A 17,991-nucleotide genomic window follows, 5' to 3' on the forward strand; every position below is an offset into this window, starting at 1 on the left:
TTTCAAAATATAATCACTTATCAAAATACTTTTTTCTCATGATGTCACAGATAGTGTGGTCTCATGGATTATGGCAATAGCCAAATAGCTGTTTGGCCTTTTTTTTTTTTTTTTTTTTTTTTTTAAAGCCAACTCTAGTATGTACTCATTTAATAACCCAGCGGTCCAACACACTTGCCTGGAAGTTTCTAGCAGAGATGGTCTTATTATTGGGAGATACGAGGATCCGTGGCTCTTACCATTGGAAAAAGCCTCACCGCTAACTTGGATCACGTGTGCCGTGATAACCAATCACATTACAGCCTTGATGTCATTGAATTTCGTTCAGAGTTGTGGGACAGTCAATCACTGTTTGCAGATACTATGGAAACGAATGAGAAGTGCCATAAACTGAATCATACCTGTTGCACAGTTGTCAAAATGAATGTTCAAGAGCAAATATGTTGAAGATTAGTGGACAGGATGATGAGTAATTAAATAAGCGATTTCCTCACAAAAGTGGTTTATTCAGCCTAGTGAAGCCTCTACTCTATTGACATCCATTCATTTTTTTTTTTTTTTTAAAGGCCTCTTGTCTCCTTCCCTGCTTACCGCAGCGTTAGCTAGCATTACACTTTTTCCGGCTAAGGTTGCAGGCTTGCCTTCAAGTGGCTTTGTTTCTAATAAGTCTGAAGATCTTGATTAGCTGGTTTCATGTGTGTTTAATAAGGGTTGGAGGACAGTGGCCCTCCAGGAGCAGGTTTGGACACCACTGCAATATCTTATTTAATTCAGAAATGTATCATTATGAAAGTAGAATGGGTTGCATATTAAAGTTCATTTTGCATTGATATGAATTTTATGCTTAGCCTAAGCACTAAAATTTCACGTTACTTATTGATCTTTAACACATTCAAGCCTAAGAAACAGCAAAGTATACTTCAATACCACATTATGTGCCCATATGGAGACAAAGAGGGAAAAACCACTGTAAACCTATACAGGCTGCTTGTATAAAGTGCATTATGTCAAAGTTATATTGATATATAATTGATCTATATTGAATTATATCTATTGATATATCATGAGACTTAATTAAAATTGCTATTACAATTACAAAGCTTTTATGAGGCACTTAAAACACTCTTGATCACATCATTAAAGCTTTTAGATTTGTGATATGCATGTACTTCAGTCAAATACATGGCATAATTTCAAAATGTAGCATCATCAGAAGTTTCCACACAGCATTTACTCTATATTAGACCTTTCTACGTTGTAATCCACTGTGTCAAACTAGTGGGCATTTTGACTGTCCGAGGATGGATTTAAAGATGCCTCAAGTCCTGTAACTAGAGCTAGATTTTCCAGATCAGGTGATTGACACTCTATCCAGGTTTGTGTTGTCATCAATCGGGTGTCACATTACCCATGGCTACCATGGCATGAGGGATGTCTAACAACTCAGAGCTGGCTTTCACTAACCAATTCAGAAAGTGTTACTGAGACAGTGTTACAAAGGCTGTAATTTGACCAATTAGCCCCGTGGCTAGCACACTGCCGTTTGGTCAGAAAACAAAGCTGACCTGCTGTCATGTTAATCGAACTATAAAAGCTTGTGGGATTGCAGGGATGACATGAACGAAAGAAATGACCCCTTCACAATATTGCATTTGTGGTGTGCCGGTTGCAATTTGTGTAGCAGCGCTGCTTCTACAAGCTGTTATTGCATCGTTTGTCAAAGTTTGGATGTGTCCAAACTTCCAGAGTCACGCCAAGCTGTGTTGATCCTGCATCAGACTTGTGGACTGCTCATCTGTCAGTCTGAAAGGCAAACAGTGAGCTCTTGCATCAGGACAGGCAGGATTTAGTGGAGGGTAGAGCAAGTTTGGCCGGGTATCAGTCGGGCAAAGTTGCATGTTTGGCTCGCTGCATTTCTGTCTATTTTCAGTGGCTCTGACTCACAGTATCCCATGGTTACCAAACACATAAGAGGCCAATGAGGTTTTGGCTGGCCAATTACCATGGCGGTGATGGAGGGGGAAAAAATGAAGAGAACAACAAGAGCAAGCAAGAAATGGAAGAGGGAAAAAGGGGGTATCGAGGGCTCCACGAGGATGCCAAACCTAGCTTATTATTATGCAAGAGACTCTGTAATCTCGGCTGCCTTCTCCCTGTCTGTTTATCTGGTCTGAGACTGACTCGTCTCCTGCAGTTCTGGGCTTTGAGTGCAATGGTGTCCGCCAGGATTTGGTGCCTACTGCGCCAGACTGCCCAGTGGCCCTGCCAGAACTGCTGCTCTGTTTACAACAGATAGGAAGTGCTCATTAGAGGGCTCATAAGTCATTTATGACTGCAGAGATTTTTATTATCTGGTGAGGGACTCACTTGTCAACACATTGACACAATATGGTATGGTGTATTTACACGAGCAATGGCATATTTGTAACGTACGACTGCTGAACACCATCGCCAGTTTCATTATTTTCTTTTTCTGATTTTAATTCACTTGAATTGTGGGTTTGACACTTGTTATTTGAAAGGGAACTCTATTTACGTGTCATATTCATGTCAGAATACAAACTGGAAATGTTTTATTCTGGTGAAAGAAATGGAATATGACAGGCTAACGATAAAGATGACGGATATTGAGGTTCCCAGTGAGTATTTAGAATAGTATTGGCATCCTCAATGGCGAGGTTACACCATATACACCATTTTTAAAAAAAAAATTTTATAATGCCATTTAGGCAAATTAAAGGGCGGCCAGGAGACTTGGCATTCAGCAGTAGAGACTGTATCCTGTGGGCCGGGGGAGACCGCAAATTCCTCATAGGATTACAGGATTAGGAATCTGAAAGGTGATGCAGTTTCTCACAGATGAGGGAAATAAAAAGGACAAGGCTGGCAGAGGAGTGATCCCTCATTAATGTCTGCTTCCCTCTAATTAAAAACTACTGATTGAATGATATTGGAGAGGATTAGGCTGAGGGATGACTCCTGAAACACACACGCACACATGCAAGTCAAAAGCATGCTAGGATATTTTAGGTGAGGGCTGTGCACGGCAGATAAAAGTCTTGCCTGCCTGGGCTCTTTCAGGACCTGGTTAGGAGTTAAGTGATGCATTACTCTTGGCTGATTAGAGGAGGAACAAAAAGCTCTTCCAAATAGTGTGAAAGGTTGGCCGGTCACCATTATAAAGTTTGCCAATGGACTCCATAATTGTCTGTGGTCATTTAACTTGTCAAAGGTAGCTCCCGTTGTTCTCAGATTGGTTTTAAGGGAAATAAATTTAAAAGACAACCAAACTGCTGTTCTCTTTCCTCCTTATCTATCTGTACTTTAAAGATTTGGGTTTTATTTTGGTCACTTTTGGAACAACTATTCATAAAAGAGTGGAGAATGGGAAAATGAGGGGGTAAAGAGAGAGAAACTGGATTGGGAAATGGTGCAAGCCAGGTTGTAGCTCCCATCGCCAGACTCAATGGGTTGGCACTAACTAACCTAAACAATTAGTAGTACATCAGAACACCTTTAGAAACGGCTTAGAAAACGACCCACAAAACCTTGCACCGTGGTAGCGAGTTTTTCAGAGGCAAGTACCCCTCACATTTTCTTCAGTAAATGAAAAAATCTAGCTAATTAGTAAAAAAAGTCATTAGTCAGTTATACCTAAAGTGACCAAGATTTTTGTGTCAAATAAGAGATGCAGTTATGAGCTTTTACAATGTGCTTTTTCTTTGGTTTCTTCGTTGTTCAGCTCACTTTCACTGTTGTTTTAAGAAAAGCCTTTCATAACTCCAGGATGTCATCTTCCAAGGGAACTTACTTATACTCTTCTAAACTCTTTTACCACATTTGTCTTTCCATGCATTTCTTTAGTTTATGTCAGAAATTCTGTGACCCAAACAAACCAGACTCCAGGAGACTAAATCATCTTTTACTGATGTAATCAGACTTGTCAGTGCCAAAGTAACATAACTTATTCCTACCACTTTCTTTAAAGCTCTTTAAGCTTTAAACAATTAAAGACTATTTGTACAATGATTCTCAATCGGTTCTTTTGTTGTTATTTTTTCTTCATTTATTTTATGCAGTAACTTAAGTAGGTACAATTTGTATTTTCTAAAGTTACATTTTGCATTTAGTCTTTTTGGTGTCTTTCCTGTTGTGAGCCTGTTGAAAACACTGGGACCCCAGATGTAAACTAATCTGAAACCGCAGCATAGACTGTCTTAGCCTCAGCTGCAGAGCTCTGAAATGGAAGTTGACCTGCTGAAAAACAAAACTGTGGTTAAACTTCATTACCGCCTGTAGCTGTTGGCTTTGAAAACAGGATGGCTTTACAGAACATATCCTAGTATCAAGTGCTGATCTTGCAATACGTTATTTCTAACAGACCAAACCACAAGTCTCAAAGGCTTGCACAATTGTACACAGTATTATATGCTTTCAGTAGGTGTGGCAGCAAAACTTGGCAGCAAAACAGTAGTTGTTATCAGTAACAACATGTAGGTTCCTAGTTAGTTTTTTGTTTGTTTTTATATGAGGTGTGAATGTTTCTCTGTTAATCTACCTTGTGTTAGAGAATGAAAAGCATGTGTTTAATAATATTATCTTGACATAACTTTTGTCTATTTTCTAAATTCTTCCTTTTGTTTTTAAATTTCAGACCTATGAGAGGCCTTATAAACTTGTGAATAAAACTGACAACGTGATGATGGAGAGCACAAAACCAAAGCATGAGTCTAAAAGCAACGACATTCACCACCTTGACTGGACAAAGCCGTTGGATACTGTTGGAGATCAAGAGCAACACAGGACAGAACCAGAATCAAAAAGAGAATCAGCATGCACCAACAAGAACCCTTTGTCAGAACCTAACACATCATTCTCGAAAACGCAAGTTAAAAAGGGCACAGGCAGTTCATCTGGAGGTCTCTTTGCATCTGCCATGTCTTCCCCAAGCACTGACACACTAGCATCATCTCCAGTTGATACATTGAGTACTCCAGCTGACTCAAGTCTTTTCTCTTTTAGCAAAGACAGAGGCTTGCAGGTAGTCACTGAGCAGGTTTTTGGGAACATCAAACGTAAATATGGTAGGAAAGACCCAATGAAGGTCCCAACCACGCATAATTTAGGCCTTCAGTGGGTCAAAAAGATGGACAGAGATACTGAAAACCAAGGAAGTACTAAGGAAAGACAACCATACAAAACTGATAAAAATGAATTTGAGACTGAGGAGCCTGAGAAGTCAAGCAGTAGGACAGATGAGAGTAAGACAACATCAAGCTGTGGCACCCTTCACGCAGATGAATCTATGAGTAAAAAGCGAAGAAATAGAAAAGTAGTTGAAGATAACTTATCTGATTCACAAACCACACAGCAAGTTGAGAAGACTGATAAAACAGACCAAGGGAGCACAAAACCTAAAATGACAAAGAAAATAGATTTCATTGCACCACAACAATTCGGTGTGAATTTACGAGAGAGTGAGGAAGACAGTGCTGGGACAATGACTGATGATGTTGAGATGTTTCAGAATAGACAGAGGAAAACACCAGCTGGGAGACCAAGATCAATGATTGATGCCGACAAGCAAACAGAGGGTAGGCTATCAAAGGTCAAGGACAGGTGGTCTTATTTAAAGTCCCAGAACTCCTCTCCTCATAAAGACGTGAATCAATCTCTGTCCATTGAAGATCCACCCTCTGCCTTCCCTATTACCCCATCCAGCCCACTCTACACAAACACAAACAGTTTGACAGTCATTACTCCAGTGAAAAAGAAACGTGGACGGCCAAAGAAACAGCCGTTACTTACTGTGGAGACAATTCACGAAGGAACCGCAACAAGCCCAGTTAGCCCTATCACTCAAAATTCATCCAGCACTTCAAAAAGGAGGAGGAAGCATAATATGTCAAAATTAGTGCAGTTGGCCTTCAACAAATCCCCTCCTGCACAACAGTTAAAACTCAAGAAATCAGGTCAAGAAGGTGTCCTTAAAAAGAGGGCAACTAAGAAAATGAAACTGGTCAAGATGCAGAGCATTTTGAATGAACTTTTGTCCACTTCTAATCCTGGCAATCTTGCCTTGAAGTCCAATGTTCCGGTTTCAAATGCCATGACGACCGTGGCATCGACAATCGAGGCCCGTTTTGGCAAGCAAATCAATGTCAGCAAGCGTGGGACTATTTACATAGGCAAAAAACGGGGAAGGAAGCCCAGAATTGATCTTCAAGCCCAGCAAAATGAGCACAAAGCCAGTGATAAGCACTCGTTGCCTATTTCAAGTCCCTTCGAGAACCCTCTAGTGCCTTCTAATACATCATCCACAACCGGAATGCCTTCTCCCAGGGTCATGCAGTCCCTCTCTTCTCACTCTGCAGCAGGTGGGACAGCTCACCCTGCCACCACAGATACCAGCCAGCATGACCTGAAGACAATGCCAAATCTACAGCCTATCAGTGCATTGCCCACAAAAACGCATAAGGGCTTGCTCAGTAGTAACTGGAAGCTGTCTCCCCCAAGACTAATGGCCAACTCACCATCCCACCTGTCTGAAGTGGCTTCCATCAAAGAAGTCACCCTGTCTCCAGTTAGCGAGTCCCACAGTGAAGAGACAATCCCTAGTGATAGTGGAATTGGCACCGACAACAACAGTACATCTGACCAGACCGAGAAAGGCCCGGCATCCCGTCGGAGATACTCGTTTGATCTTTGCAGTTTTGATGCCACTGAGGCAGCTGTCATAGAGGCAAAGAGCAAAGCAGTGAGGGGGCACTACCAGAAGCGTGTCACTGCGGTCGCTGTGGAAAATTTCTTCGCTCAAGAGAGCCTGAAGAAGCAGAAGCATAGGAGGAAACGCAAGGCCCTCCAGAGCCAGGACGACCTGCAGTTTATGGCTGACCTCGAGGAGCTGGTTAGCAAATTCCAGGTCTTCCGAATCTCTCACCGCAGCTACAAATTCTACCATGAGAATTCCTATCCCAGCATCTTCCGTCTCAACTTTGACCACTATTATCCTATGCCATACTATCCCTACGACCCTGTGCACTATCTTCGCAGGAGCTCTGATAAGTCAAAGAGGAGGCGTGGTCGGCCAGCCAAGTCAAACGAGCCAATATCAAAGATGCCTTTTATTCAAGGGTTTGGCTGCCCAGTGCCTGGTGGCAATTACTATGCACCCTACGCGATGCCTTACACATCCATGCCTCTTGCCACAAGTATGATAAACATGGGCTATTATGGTCAGTACCCTTCTCCCTTTTACTTATCTCATGCACTTGGACCTTCAGCCTCTCCTCTCATGAGGCCACCAGTCCCTCCACCAAAGTTCCACCCTGGTGCGTCCTCCAGTCTCACTGCTCCTAGCAGACATCGAGCAAAGAATATGCCACATGAGATGCCTTCATCTAGAATGAGCGACTCCCATCACCCTTCGAGCAGCTGTTTGGGAAGTGTCTGTCTCCACAAACGCAAGCACAAGCACAAGTACAAACATAAAGAGGATCAGTACATCCCACAGAGGGAGGATCTCGGGGGGCTCTTCAGTGGAACCCAGAGTCCTGCCTTTCTCAGCCTCTTGAATGAGAGACTCGAGAATAACTCTCTGTCCAAACTGAAGGACAAGCAAAGAGGCAAGCAAAGCACAGATGCTTCGCCAAAAGCTTCCAGGAACTACTTTGAAGTAGACACGCTCTCATCATTATCCTTATCTGACTCTCAGCATTGTAAACGCACTCGAGGAGAGACACTAAACAACTTCCTTAACATCTGCACTAGACAACCACATGAGCGCCTGCGAGCCAGCCAGGACCAGACGCTGGACTCCTTCAAGGGGCAGCACTTAGAGGATGATGATTCTAGCGTTCACATCAGGAGGCATAGCTTGGAGAACTTTGCTGCATACAGAGGAGGAAGCATGGCGTCTTTCCAAGGAGGTAGAGAAGAGAGTGCCGAGCAGATGTACCAGTCCAACACAGCTGTAGCAGGTAAAAATATATCTGTCTCTATGAAATGCATTCAGACAAATGCAAGATCCATACAAAATATTGATTCACTTATTTATTTTTATAAATGAACATTATTTTGCTTTACCAAGCAGTGATTAGTTGGATACAAGTGAAATCATGTTCTGCTATTAAGTACAAAATCTAGAGAAACAAATGTGCTTTCTGAACACTTTGTATTCTGTTCTCAGTACATCTGGCAAGCAAAGTGTAATGCATGGATGGAGACAACTATAATTCACAAATTTCTCTTTCCTCCCTTTTCGCCCCTGCCTGCCAATGTTTTTTTCTTAGAGATATATTATTCACACGTTTTGATTTATATTCTACAGACATGCAATAAAAAACCTTGCCTCTTGTTAAAAGAGCTGGAGAGAAGCCAGAGGTTTAATGAATCCAGTCTACTCCACTGAAGGGGAATTGCAAGCCCAAGGCACAGTTAGATTACATTTTCACTCCCCTAGGGGAACTATGAGGATGACTCACATTCTGCCTGCTACCACCCACCTCCATGAATTTACTCGATGCTTCAAAGAGCTAGTTTGTTGTACTTAAACAGAGAAATATGACATACATCCCACCTAAGTGTACATCTGTGTTGATTTCAAAGTGCAGATTTAGATAAGCATGTTTTGACAGAATTGCCTTTTTATGGCAGGCATATTTTTTTCCAGTGGCATTATGGCTATCATGCAATAAAAGCAGCAAAATGAGGCTTTAAATATGCTTAAATTTGCATTTAAGGTCACATCTCATTTACGATTAATTAGTTATATTTGCTATGGAATCATGGCATGACGACAGCACCTTTTTGATAATAAGGCTATTAATCATTGTGATGGGAGTGTCTAGTTTGGAGAAGATGTTTTTCCATATTTTAAACGCATAAGGATTATATTGTGTTGCCTAACTTTACTATGTCCCAATTAAAGCTATCTATCTATCTATCTATCTATCTATCTATCTATCTATCTATCTATCTATCTATCTATCTATCTATCTATCTATCTATCTATCTATCTATCTATCTATCTCACAAAGAATAAGATTATATACAGGGCTAAATAAATGTATCCATTAGAAATATCACCCTTTCACAGGCTCTTGAAAGTAATTTATCATACATCAGTGAGCACATATGGTATGGATTGAAATTCTGATGGAGTTCTCAATGTACAGATCTTCTCTAAACCCTCTTTAACGTAAAACCTAATGCCACTAATTTGCTAGCACAGGAATTACACCAAGGATTTCCATTTGATCGTACTGGTATAGTTTCATCTTTCTTTACACTGCAAGCAAGAAAACCCCTATTAAAACCCTTACAAATGCCAGTGCATGATGAGTTTTCAAGCAGGTCTACACCCACATTTGCTTAACAAGGATTTTGTGTATTAAATGAGTAGCTTGCCTTGACAATCGACTAGAGAATTTGCAGGGGCAAAAATGTGATCTTACACCACTGTATTTTTTTAAATCATTTACCTTTGAACTGTGGAATTCGGTTGCCATGGCAACAGGAAGTAGGCCTCCACTACCGTGTAGAGCGGAGCTGTGGGGACAGCGGCGAGGCAAGTCCATAAATTGCTGCCACTAATGAAAACATTGTGCACAGGATGCAGGTAGAGATTTCAGGGAATAAATGAGTTGTGACACTCCCTTTGAAAATGAATGTCTCTGTCCAATGATTTGTTGGCACTTGGGAAGACTCTGCAAGTTTCCCAGTGATAAACTGAGGCCAGAGAAGGAAGGGCTCATGTTTAGTCAGGCACACATTTTACTTTATTGAAACCAAATGGGCTGAAGGAGCCCATGCACAGCTGGTTAGTGACCCATGCACATTTTTTTCCAGTTTTGTTTTGTTCTAACTCGCATCCAAAATAGCCCTGTTGATTGTTTAGAAAGTGTGGTTGCCATTTGATTTAACATTGCATTTTAATGCTATAATGAGAAGATTCCGAGAAGGAGAAGGAGAATTAAGAAGGAGTGTATCCCGTTTTCGGGTTTGCACAGGTGCACTCTTAAGTGAGTCTTAAGAGAAACCTGGAAATGCATAGGCATAGAGCGCCCTGATCTCAAACATCTTCCACAATTACAGCTCTTGTTTGTTTTCATGGAAACCTACCAGATGGAGTGGCAATCAACAAGAAAAGAGAAAAAGAGACCTCTCCAGAGATATGAAAAGAGTGCAGGAGAGATCTTAGATGTGGAACACACATTTTAGGCAGCTTTAGGCTGTCTGAACTCATTTCAAACAAGGCTGCCAGAAACCCAGCATTTCCTCTGGTCTGGGCTTCCTTCCAAAGCTCCAACGTGAAGTGTAGAGGCAGTAAATTAATCACAAATGTATCTGAGGCCTCGTAGTTTATTACTCACATTTACAGGCGCATCTATTCATTGTGAATGTGAACACTGGCTATATTCACTGATTGACTGATAAGTAGGAGGTTCCTGATGTTTCCTTATTATGTGCATGGATGCAGTTATCCACATGTCAAGTGTTAAGTGAGCTGTTGCTTCACAGTCCTCTCCTCTCATGGGGCATTTTTCACGTGTTCGCTTATTAACGCTTCACTCTGTTAGACTGACAGCTGATAATGATAAACTGCATGACTCAACAAGCTTGGCTGTATCAATTGCTATCAGATCTGTATATGCAGGAATATTTATACTCCAGCTAATACAAATTAGAATGTTGACACATTGGATTGTCACATCATTAAGCACAGAAGAAAGTTTATCTCTCTCAGTCTGGCTGCATACGTCATGACTCACTCAGGGGTCTTAAGTTTACTTTATAAATATCACTGCTTCAGCTAGCGAGATGATGTGCAATTCAATTATATTATAACAAACGACTTGCCAAATGTTTACCAAACTGGCCTAGCACATTTTTCACAATCAGTGTCTCATAGCTAGGGATGGGAACCGTAAAGAATGTAATGATTCCAGTTCTGATTCCACTTATTGATTCCAGTTCCTTGATAGTTCCATTAATGATTATTTTAGTACTTTTAGGGATTAAATATTTAGATTAAATAAATGCAATTCTATAGCCAAATGATGAGATAATTTCAATAATAAATTATTTCAAAACCATTCTTGCAAAAGGTCTTCCAATTATCTTTTTTAAAAGACAGGTGGTGTAAATGCAAACCCATAATTGGCCTTAACTATATATATATAAAAAAAATATATAAAAAAAAAAGTGGTATCTTATATTAATAAATACTGGCAAAACATGGTGTATGTTTAACTACACATTGTCAAATGAAAAACCAATCGGTACTACACTAATTCAAATTATATTATTTAGTTGATTCAGAAGCGGTGTTGCTGTGCAACTGAGTAAGGTAGTGCAGGAAACTCGGCCATAGTATTTTAGTACTCGTTCCAGAAGCGAGAACTGTTAACAAACGTCATTTAATTCTGATATTTTTGGAACTGGTTGTGAATAAGCTGTTGCTTGTCCTTTTCATTGATTTGTTTTGTTTCTTGTCCTTTCATCTCCAGACCACAGTTCATACAAGAGGAGGTACAAGGGCAACGAAGTGGAAGATATCCAGTGCGACATGCGAAAAATGTGTGCCTTCTCCAAGATCCTCACCACCAAGAAAAACCTGGATCACGTCAACAAGATTCTAAAAGTCAAGAGACTTCAGAGGCAGGCCAAGACAGGGAACAACATGGTGAAGAGACGCCGAGGGAGGCCAAGGAAGCAGCCGCTTTCTCTCGAGGAGGGATTGCTGGGTCAGATGCCAGTTCTTGAAAAGTGTGTGGACCTTCCTGGGAAGAGGAACCTTCACACCGGTCTGGTGCCCGCTCAGCTTGAGTTCTCCAATCATGACTCCATCACAGACGCCATCGAGTCAGTGGTACACATGGCCAGATCCCAAACCAACCCGCAATCCATGCAGGGAGGCAAGCACTGGCACAAAGTTCAGCCGGAGCTCCAAATGGAGCGTCCAAACCGCAGAGGAAGAGGGTACAGGAAAGAAGCAGCTACTCTCACCTCTCATTAGCGAGGTTATGACAGTGCACTGTGAGTTAGCCTTGTGCTTGGGTCTTTGTATCGTTTCTTCGGTTTGTTTTGATCTGAATTCTACTGACACATTTTAATGGGCATTCGCTGAGAATTTGGATCATGGTTGTGGTCTAAAGAGCTCTGCTTTCAGTATGTACACTTCTATCTCATACTTTATTATTGGTCTCAAGGAGACAAACTGAACTTTTACTCTCCCAAAAGCCCATAACCATGAGGATGTTGAAAATATGGCTTTAGCCATAATCTACCAGCACATGTAAATGAACTTAAATGACAGTACTGTGCACTTTTTCCTTTCTTGTTTTTTATTTCGCTCAAGCACAAAGCTCAGATCTTCTGGCAGAGGTTGATTTCACTGGTAACTCACCGCTAACACACGCTTACATACGCTTGCCTGCGCTCAGGTGTGTTTCAGGCATGAACTAATGGCAATACTTTCGGATGAAACCCTTTTCAGTGATGTTTTGATGGCTATCGTTTCACTGTACATAGCATCATATTCTACTAACATTTCAAATTCAAAGTATTTTAGATCTACCTATACTGTCAGCATATCAAATCAAAAACCATATAAAGTTTGAAATGTTTTTGTTCCGTTTTTAACCAAATAGAAGTAGAAAGCTTGTTCAAATGGAGAAACATATTTAGTCGTGTAATCTTAACGAAGTGGAATCACTGCAGATCGAAGGCTTGTTGACGACACAGGACATCAAAACACATCCCAGTAGTTCACACCAGGCTCGATGGAAAAATGCTACGGTTGCATTTAAAACCAACAAAGCACTTATTTCTTTTCTTTCTGTTTTGTAGAACAAGTTTGAGTGGGCTGAAGTTTTAGTGTCAGTGTTGGTTTTTCGCTTTAAATAATAGTGAGCACCTGGGTGATATTTTCATGATCTGACTGGAAAACAAGTTCTTATTCGAATGGCCTTCTCCAGAGACTCTTTGAGAATGTGCCTGCTCTTGTTAACTAAACAATAGCATGTCTATATACCTGTCAGTATTAGATATCTCCATGACCAAAGTTTCAGTGTAGTTGTGCATCATAGGATAGATTGGTTTCAGTTTAGCTGCTTTTGTATATTCCTCTGAATGGTGTGGTGGTGTGCTTATTTTTCGATTAGTCTGTCATTTGGATTGGAAAAATACATAACAGAATGTACACTGAAGACTATATAGGTGATCGTCTTGAACATGGGACATCACAAATTAATCAAATATATGTCCTACGCGGTCTTAGAAACAAATTACACTGATATATACGTAAGCGACAGAATAGATTTGAATGTGGTCCTAATTTGAATAGCTTTCCATTTGTTATTGATTTCTTAGTTTTTACATATGTGCCTTATGTTTGTCTATAAATCCATAACATGTTCAGGTACTGGGAACAATTAATGGCAAGATATCAGTCTAGAATGTACATAATAGAGTTTGCTGCCCTGGTTGTAATGTGTTCATTTCGATGTGATCATTTTCACAGGTCTTGCTACAGTAATAATAGGCTTCATTCTGTCTATATACATACATTTATATACATATATACAGTTCAGTGACCAGGCGGCACATCTAGTACACCTAAAGAAACTCAAAATATCTCTATAACCAAACCCACGCAGGGTTTTTTAAATGAATACATGCTTATTTACTATGCATCAGGTTATTGCTGTGAATCCACTGACATAACTTTTAGCATTTAATCTTTTGTGAGCTGTCTCTTTAATGAAGTGGTCTTACTGAAAAATTTGAAATCTGAACCGCTCAAAAGAATAGTGCTAAAACTGACTATCATTTCTTTTGCAATTCTAGTCATTGTCTAGAGGAGGAAAATCAGCCTCTAAGCAGTGCAGCCTTAATCAAAAGTTAAATTCAACAAATTGTCCCCTGTAAATAGTCTACCTTCTGTAGGTTGCTGTATAGCTGCGTGAATCATGCCTAAGAATCATGTCAATATGTTGCACTCACAGTTGTCCAAAGCAGGACACATGTAGTGGCTTAACATGCCATGTGGTGTTATGAACCATTCTGTCCTCATGATAACTTGCAGTGCATTAAAGCTCAAAGAAATAATATATGCCGGCAGCTATTTGCCTCAGCCAGTTGTACTGGACCTTTTGTAGGATGTGTCCATTTGCGCTGGTTCCGCTAAACACCTGCGAACATTGCCAAAAAATGTTGACCGTTTATTAGTGCTTTAAGCACCGAAAGCTATGTTTTAAAACGAAATGTACACCGTAGCAGTTTTCTGAAACATTATAGATGATTATAATAGGTTAATCAAACGTGGCTTTGGTAACAAGGCCTGGCAGCTCAAATATGCTCGGCTTCGGTTTTAAAATGCCAGATATATTTTCTCCACCAGCTGATAATTGGTGCCTTGTGAAGTGAAGTGTATTTTTTTATGTTCCTGCTCCTAAACGTCAATAGCGACTTTGTGTCGAGTAAATGTTTCTGAGGTCACCGAGAGAATGTCATCCACTCAAATGTACTATTGTATTTTTAGTTTGTATTGCTATTAATGAAGTTATAATACAAATGAAGTGTTAATCGAAAGTAATATTCCTAACGAGGACACAACAGAAGCTCTTATCGCTGTCTAAATTTGAATTCATACATATGGTGTTATGACCATTTTGATCATTTGATTTCTCTCTCTGCATGCTCTATTTCATTGTATGCATATCAATTTTGAAAAAGTCAAGAAGATGATCTTATACATTGTTTGATATGTTTTTTTGTAATGGATTTTAAATTCATAAAGCATTTTGTACATTGTATGGATATTAAAAACAGCAAATAATGGACGTATATAGAGAAGAATAAATACTGATATACACGAACATATGCATTGTACATAGAATGTATGTATACACATTCATGTTTTGTGTAACTGTGTATACAGACATGTTTATAAATACAAGTACTACCCTGTACATATGTACATACATATAAGCTTGCATGTGTTTGGTCATGTTTGCCGTTCATGATCTTGTAGTTTTATTTTTTTATTTCTTTTTCTTACTGTAAAGCTCATTTTGTGCAGCCATCTCCGGTGAGCAGTATTGAGCACTTAAAATACAGTTGATCTTGTTCATGTCATTCATTGTGCAAAAAAATAAAATAAATGAATTTATCGAGAGCTCACTTCCGTTTCTTTGCCTTTTTTTTTTTTTTTGCATAGTTCTTGACATTCCAGCCATGACTGTTTGTATGTATTAAGGAATATTTTGCACCTTCAAACAGAATGTACACTAATGTAAAAAGTTTAAAACCATTCAAAAGTTTGGTGCAGTTATTTTTTTTTAAATAAATAATACTTATATTCAACAAGGATGCAATACATTGATTAAAAGTGACAGTAAAGACTTTTACATTGTTACAAAAAATATATATATTTCAATTAAATGCTGTTCTTTTTAACTTTCTATCCATCAAAGAATCCTAAAAAAAAAAAAAAAAAGATCACTGTTTTCACAAAAATATTAACCAGCACAACGGTTTTCAACATTGATAATAATAAAAGTTTCTTGAGCAGCAAATCATCATATTAGAATGACTTCTGAAGGATCATGTGACACTGAAGACTGGAGTAATGATGCTGAAAATTCAGCTTTACCATCACATGAATAAATTACATTTTAATATATTTTACTGTATATTTTTGAGTGAAATTTGTGTGACTTATACATTCAGTCCTGCTAATATTTTTCCTAATATGAGGGACTTTCAATCCTTGATTCAAACTACATTCTAATTGTAGGATATTGTATATCTTTCCAGAATCTAAGTGTCTGTCATGCTGATGAGGCTTACAGTAACCTACAGTAAACCAGGAAGAAGTCCTGTTATTAACCTGAAGAATCTTTTATTTCCTAAAAAACACGCACACTTGGTGAATGTAGGAGGTCTCTCACAAAGATATTTCAACATCATTTCCCAGAAGGAAACAATCCTTTGTTAATTCCCAGAGCATGGACAAGAATGTGTCAGATTATTGTTTACACTTCCAGCATTTCTTATTGTAAAAAAAAAAAAAAAAAACATTTTATGAAGCTTTACTGGTGTATAGTAATACTGATGTAAAACCTTATACTGGATCAGTTTGCTTCCTTCATATACCTCAAATTGTGTGACCGAACTCTATTACATGTGTCACTATTAAGGTCTCTTTGCCAAATCAGTCTCAGATTCTCACAGTTCCTGTTCTAAATCCTTATACACCTTTGATTCCTTCTGAGGAGGCCTTAGTAATTTGTAAAACTCTACAAAAACATTGTTTCTTTGTCCAATGTGAACTGATACCTCCAAAAAAATTCTAAACTAAATATTTCTGAAAAACCGTAAGAGCCAGGTGATTTTCCAGATTTCAAATACACAATATCAGCTCTGATTCTTGAGTTATTAGTGCATCCAATACATTCATTTCACTAGAGGATAAAATGGGTAATATAATACTAAACAAAAAGCATTTCAACTCATTCTAACTAAAACTAGATTCTGATGTAGCCTATATAATTTGGAATAAAACTGATCAAATACCCTTTTAATTTCTTTGTCAGGGGTAAGCTCCTTATTTCCCTCCCTAATTGCAGGTATGACATCAAATGTATTATGTTGCTTTGTGTGTATTCTTATGCCTTTTCCAAGTAACCAGTTTGCTTTTCTAGATGCCTGACTCGAGTTCCAGAGTCAGGGCGATTGCATGACGCTGCGCAAGCACAGAAAAAATATAACGTGGTGATTGCGCATAATTTTATGCAGTCTATTGCACTGTACGTTGCACTCAGCTTTATTTCTTTTTTAAAAAAGTGATTCCAATAATATTTCAAGCAATTCAAAACCATCATGGCGATCTGAAGTGTCTCAGATGAAATAATCCATTATTTATTTTTTGATTATTTATTGAAATAATCCATTATTTAATAATCCACTTTATATCCGCCAAATTTTCTTATCAGGCCGATAACGATAACATTTTGCTATATGCATAATAATTGACTATCACAACCTTGAACTTCATTCACCACTTCAAAAAAGGAAAGCCATGTAAGATAACCTCTTCAATACCTGTTAAATTGACAATCTAGAGAGAATAATGGTCAAAACAGCATGCCTCTTTATACAAAATTGTTTTCAATTGTAGCTTAATGCTGTCAATAGAATAAAATGATTATTGATGATTAATGGCATGTTTTGTAATTAACGTGTTGTACAACTTCGCTACAATAAATCCGCATTTAAATGCAGTCGTATGCGTCATTCCCCTAGTTCTTCAGCTCTTCATCGTGCTGCTAGAACACCATCATGTCACATTTTCGCCGGAAGAATCTAAGCGGCTCACGTTAGCGCACTTTAGTGATTGTTTTCGAAAACTAAGGGACAGTTTTTAGCACATATTTAGCTTTGATACCTGGATAGTGCTCACAAGCACTATCCAGTGTGTTTGGAATTGTCCACCTTAGGCTGGATCTCTTCAACCCTGATGCATGTGTATCCTTCCACACTCGAGCGTCGTGTAGTGTGTGTTCGGCGGGACAGTGGTCCACTCCTGTCTCCGGGGGCTAATCCAGAAGCGGCAATCGCCATTTTTGGAGGCTACGGAGAGTTGGGACGATCGTTTGGTGGCCGAGGAATGTTGGTGTAGTGTTCAAGACAAGGTTCCTCTGGCTGCTCTGAGTCTGAGCTGAACTTTGACTGTCAGGGGTGATGATTCTGTCTCGCTGGATTCGGGCGAGGAATACTTACGGGCTCTATTTGACTCCTGTAAAAACAGTGGTGAGAACTCGCCTGTCGATCTATCCAGATTTGGTAGAAGTGACCCTGCAAGATAGCAGGTGCAAGTAAGTTTAAGTATGTTGTCAATAAAAGAAATGAGTGTTCAGCATACAAGGCATAAAGTTGTTGATTTGTCAAAACAATCAAAATGCATTAGAACCGCTAACCTGACAG

At 39.3% G+C, this 17,991-nt stretch overlaps 1 protein-coding gene across 1 annotated transcript in view; it reads left to right on the forward strand.

Annotated features, from left to right (window-relative positions):
- Nucleotides 1–15,186, forward strand: part of setbp1 (SET binding protein 1) — a 66,120-nt gene extending 50,934 nt beyond the window's left edge. The window contains exons 3-4 of the mRNA XM_084114179.1: nt 4,655–7,979; nt 11,511–15,186. Of these exons, the coding sequence (XP_083970305.1) occupies nt 4,655–7,979; nt 11,511–12,019 (3,834 nt within the window). The 3' untranslated portion in view covers nt 12,020–15,186. The remainder of the gene's footprint in view (nt 1–4,654; nt 7,980–11,510) is intronic.
- Nucleotides 15,187–17,991: the final 2,805 nt, after the last annotated feature.

Source organism: Abramis brama (genome assembly GCF_963993115.1).
Source record: "Abramis brama genome assembly, chromosome: 5".
Lineage (NCBI taxonomy): Eukaryota > Metazoa > Chordata > Actinopteri > Cypriniformes > Leuciscidae > Abramis > Abramis brama.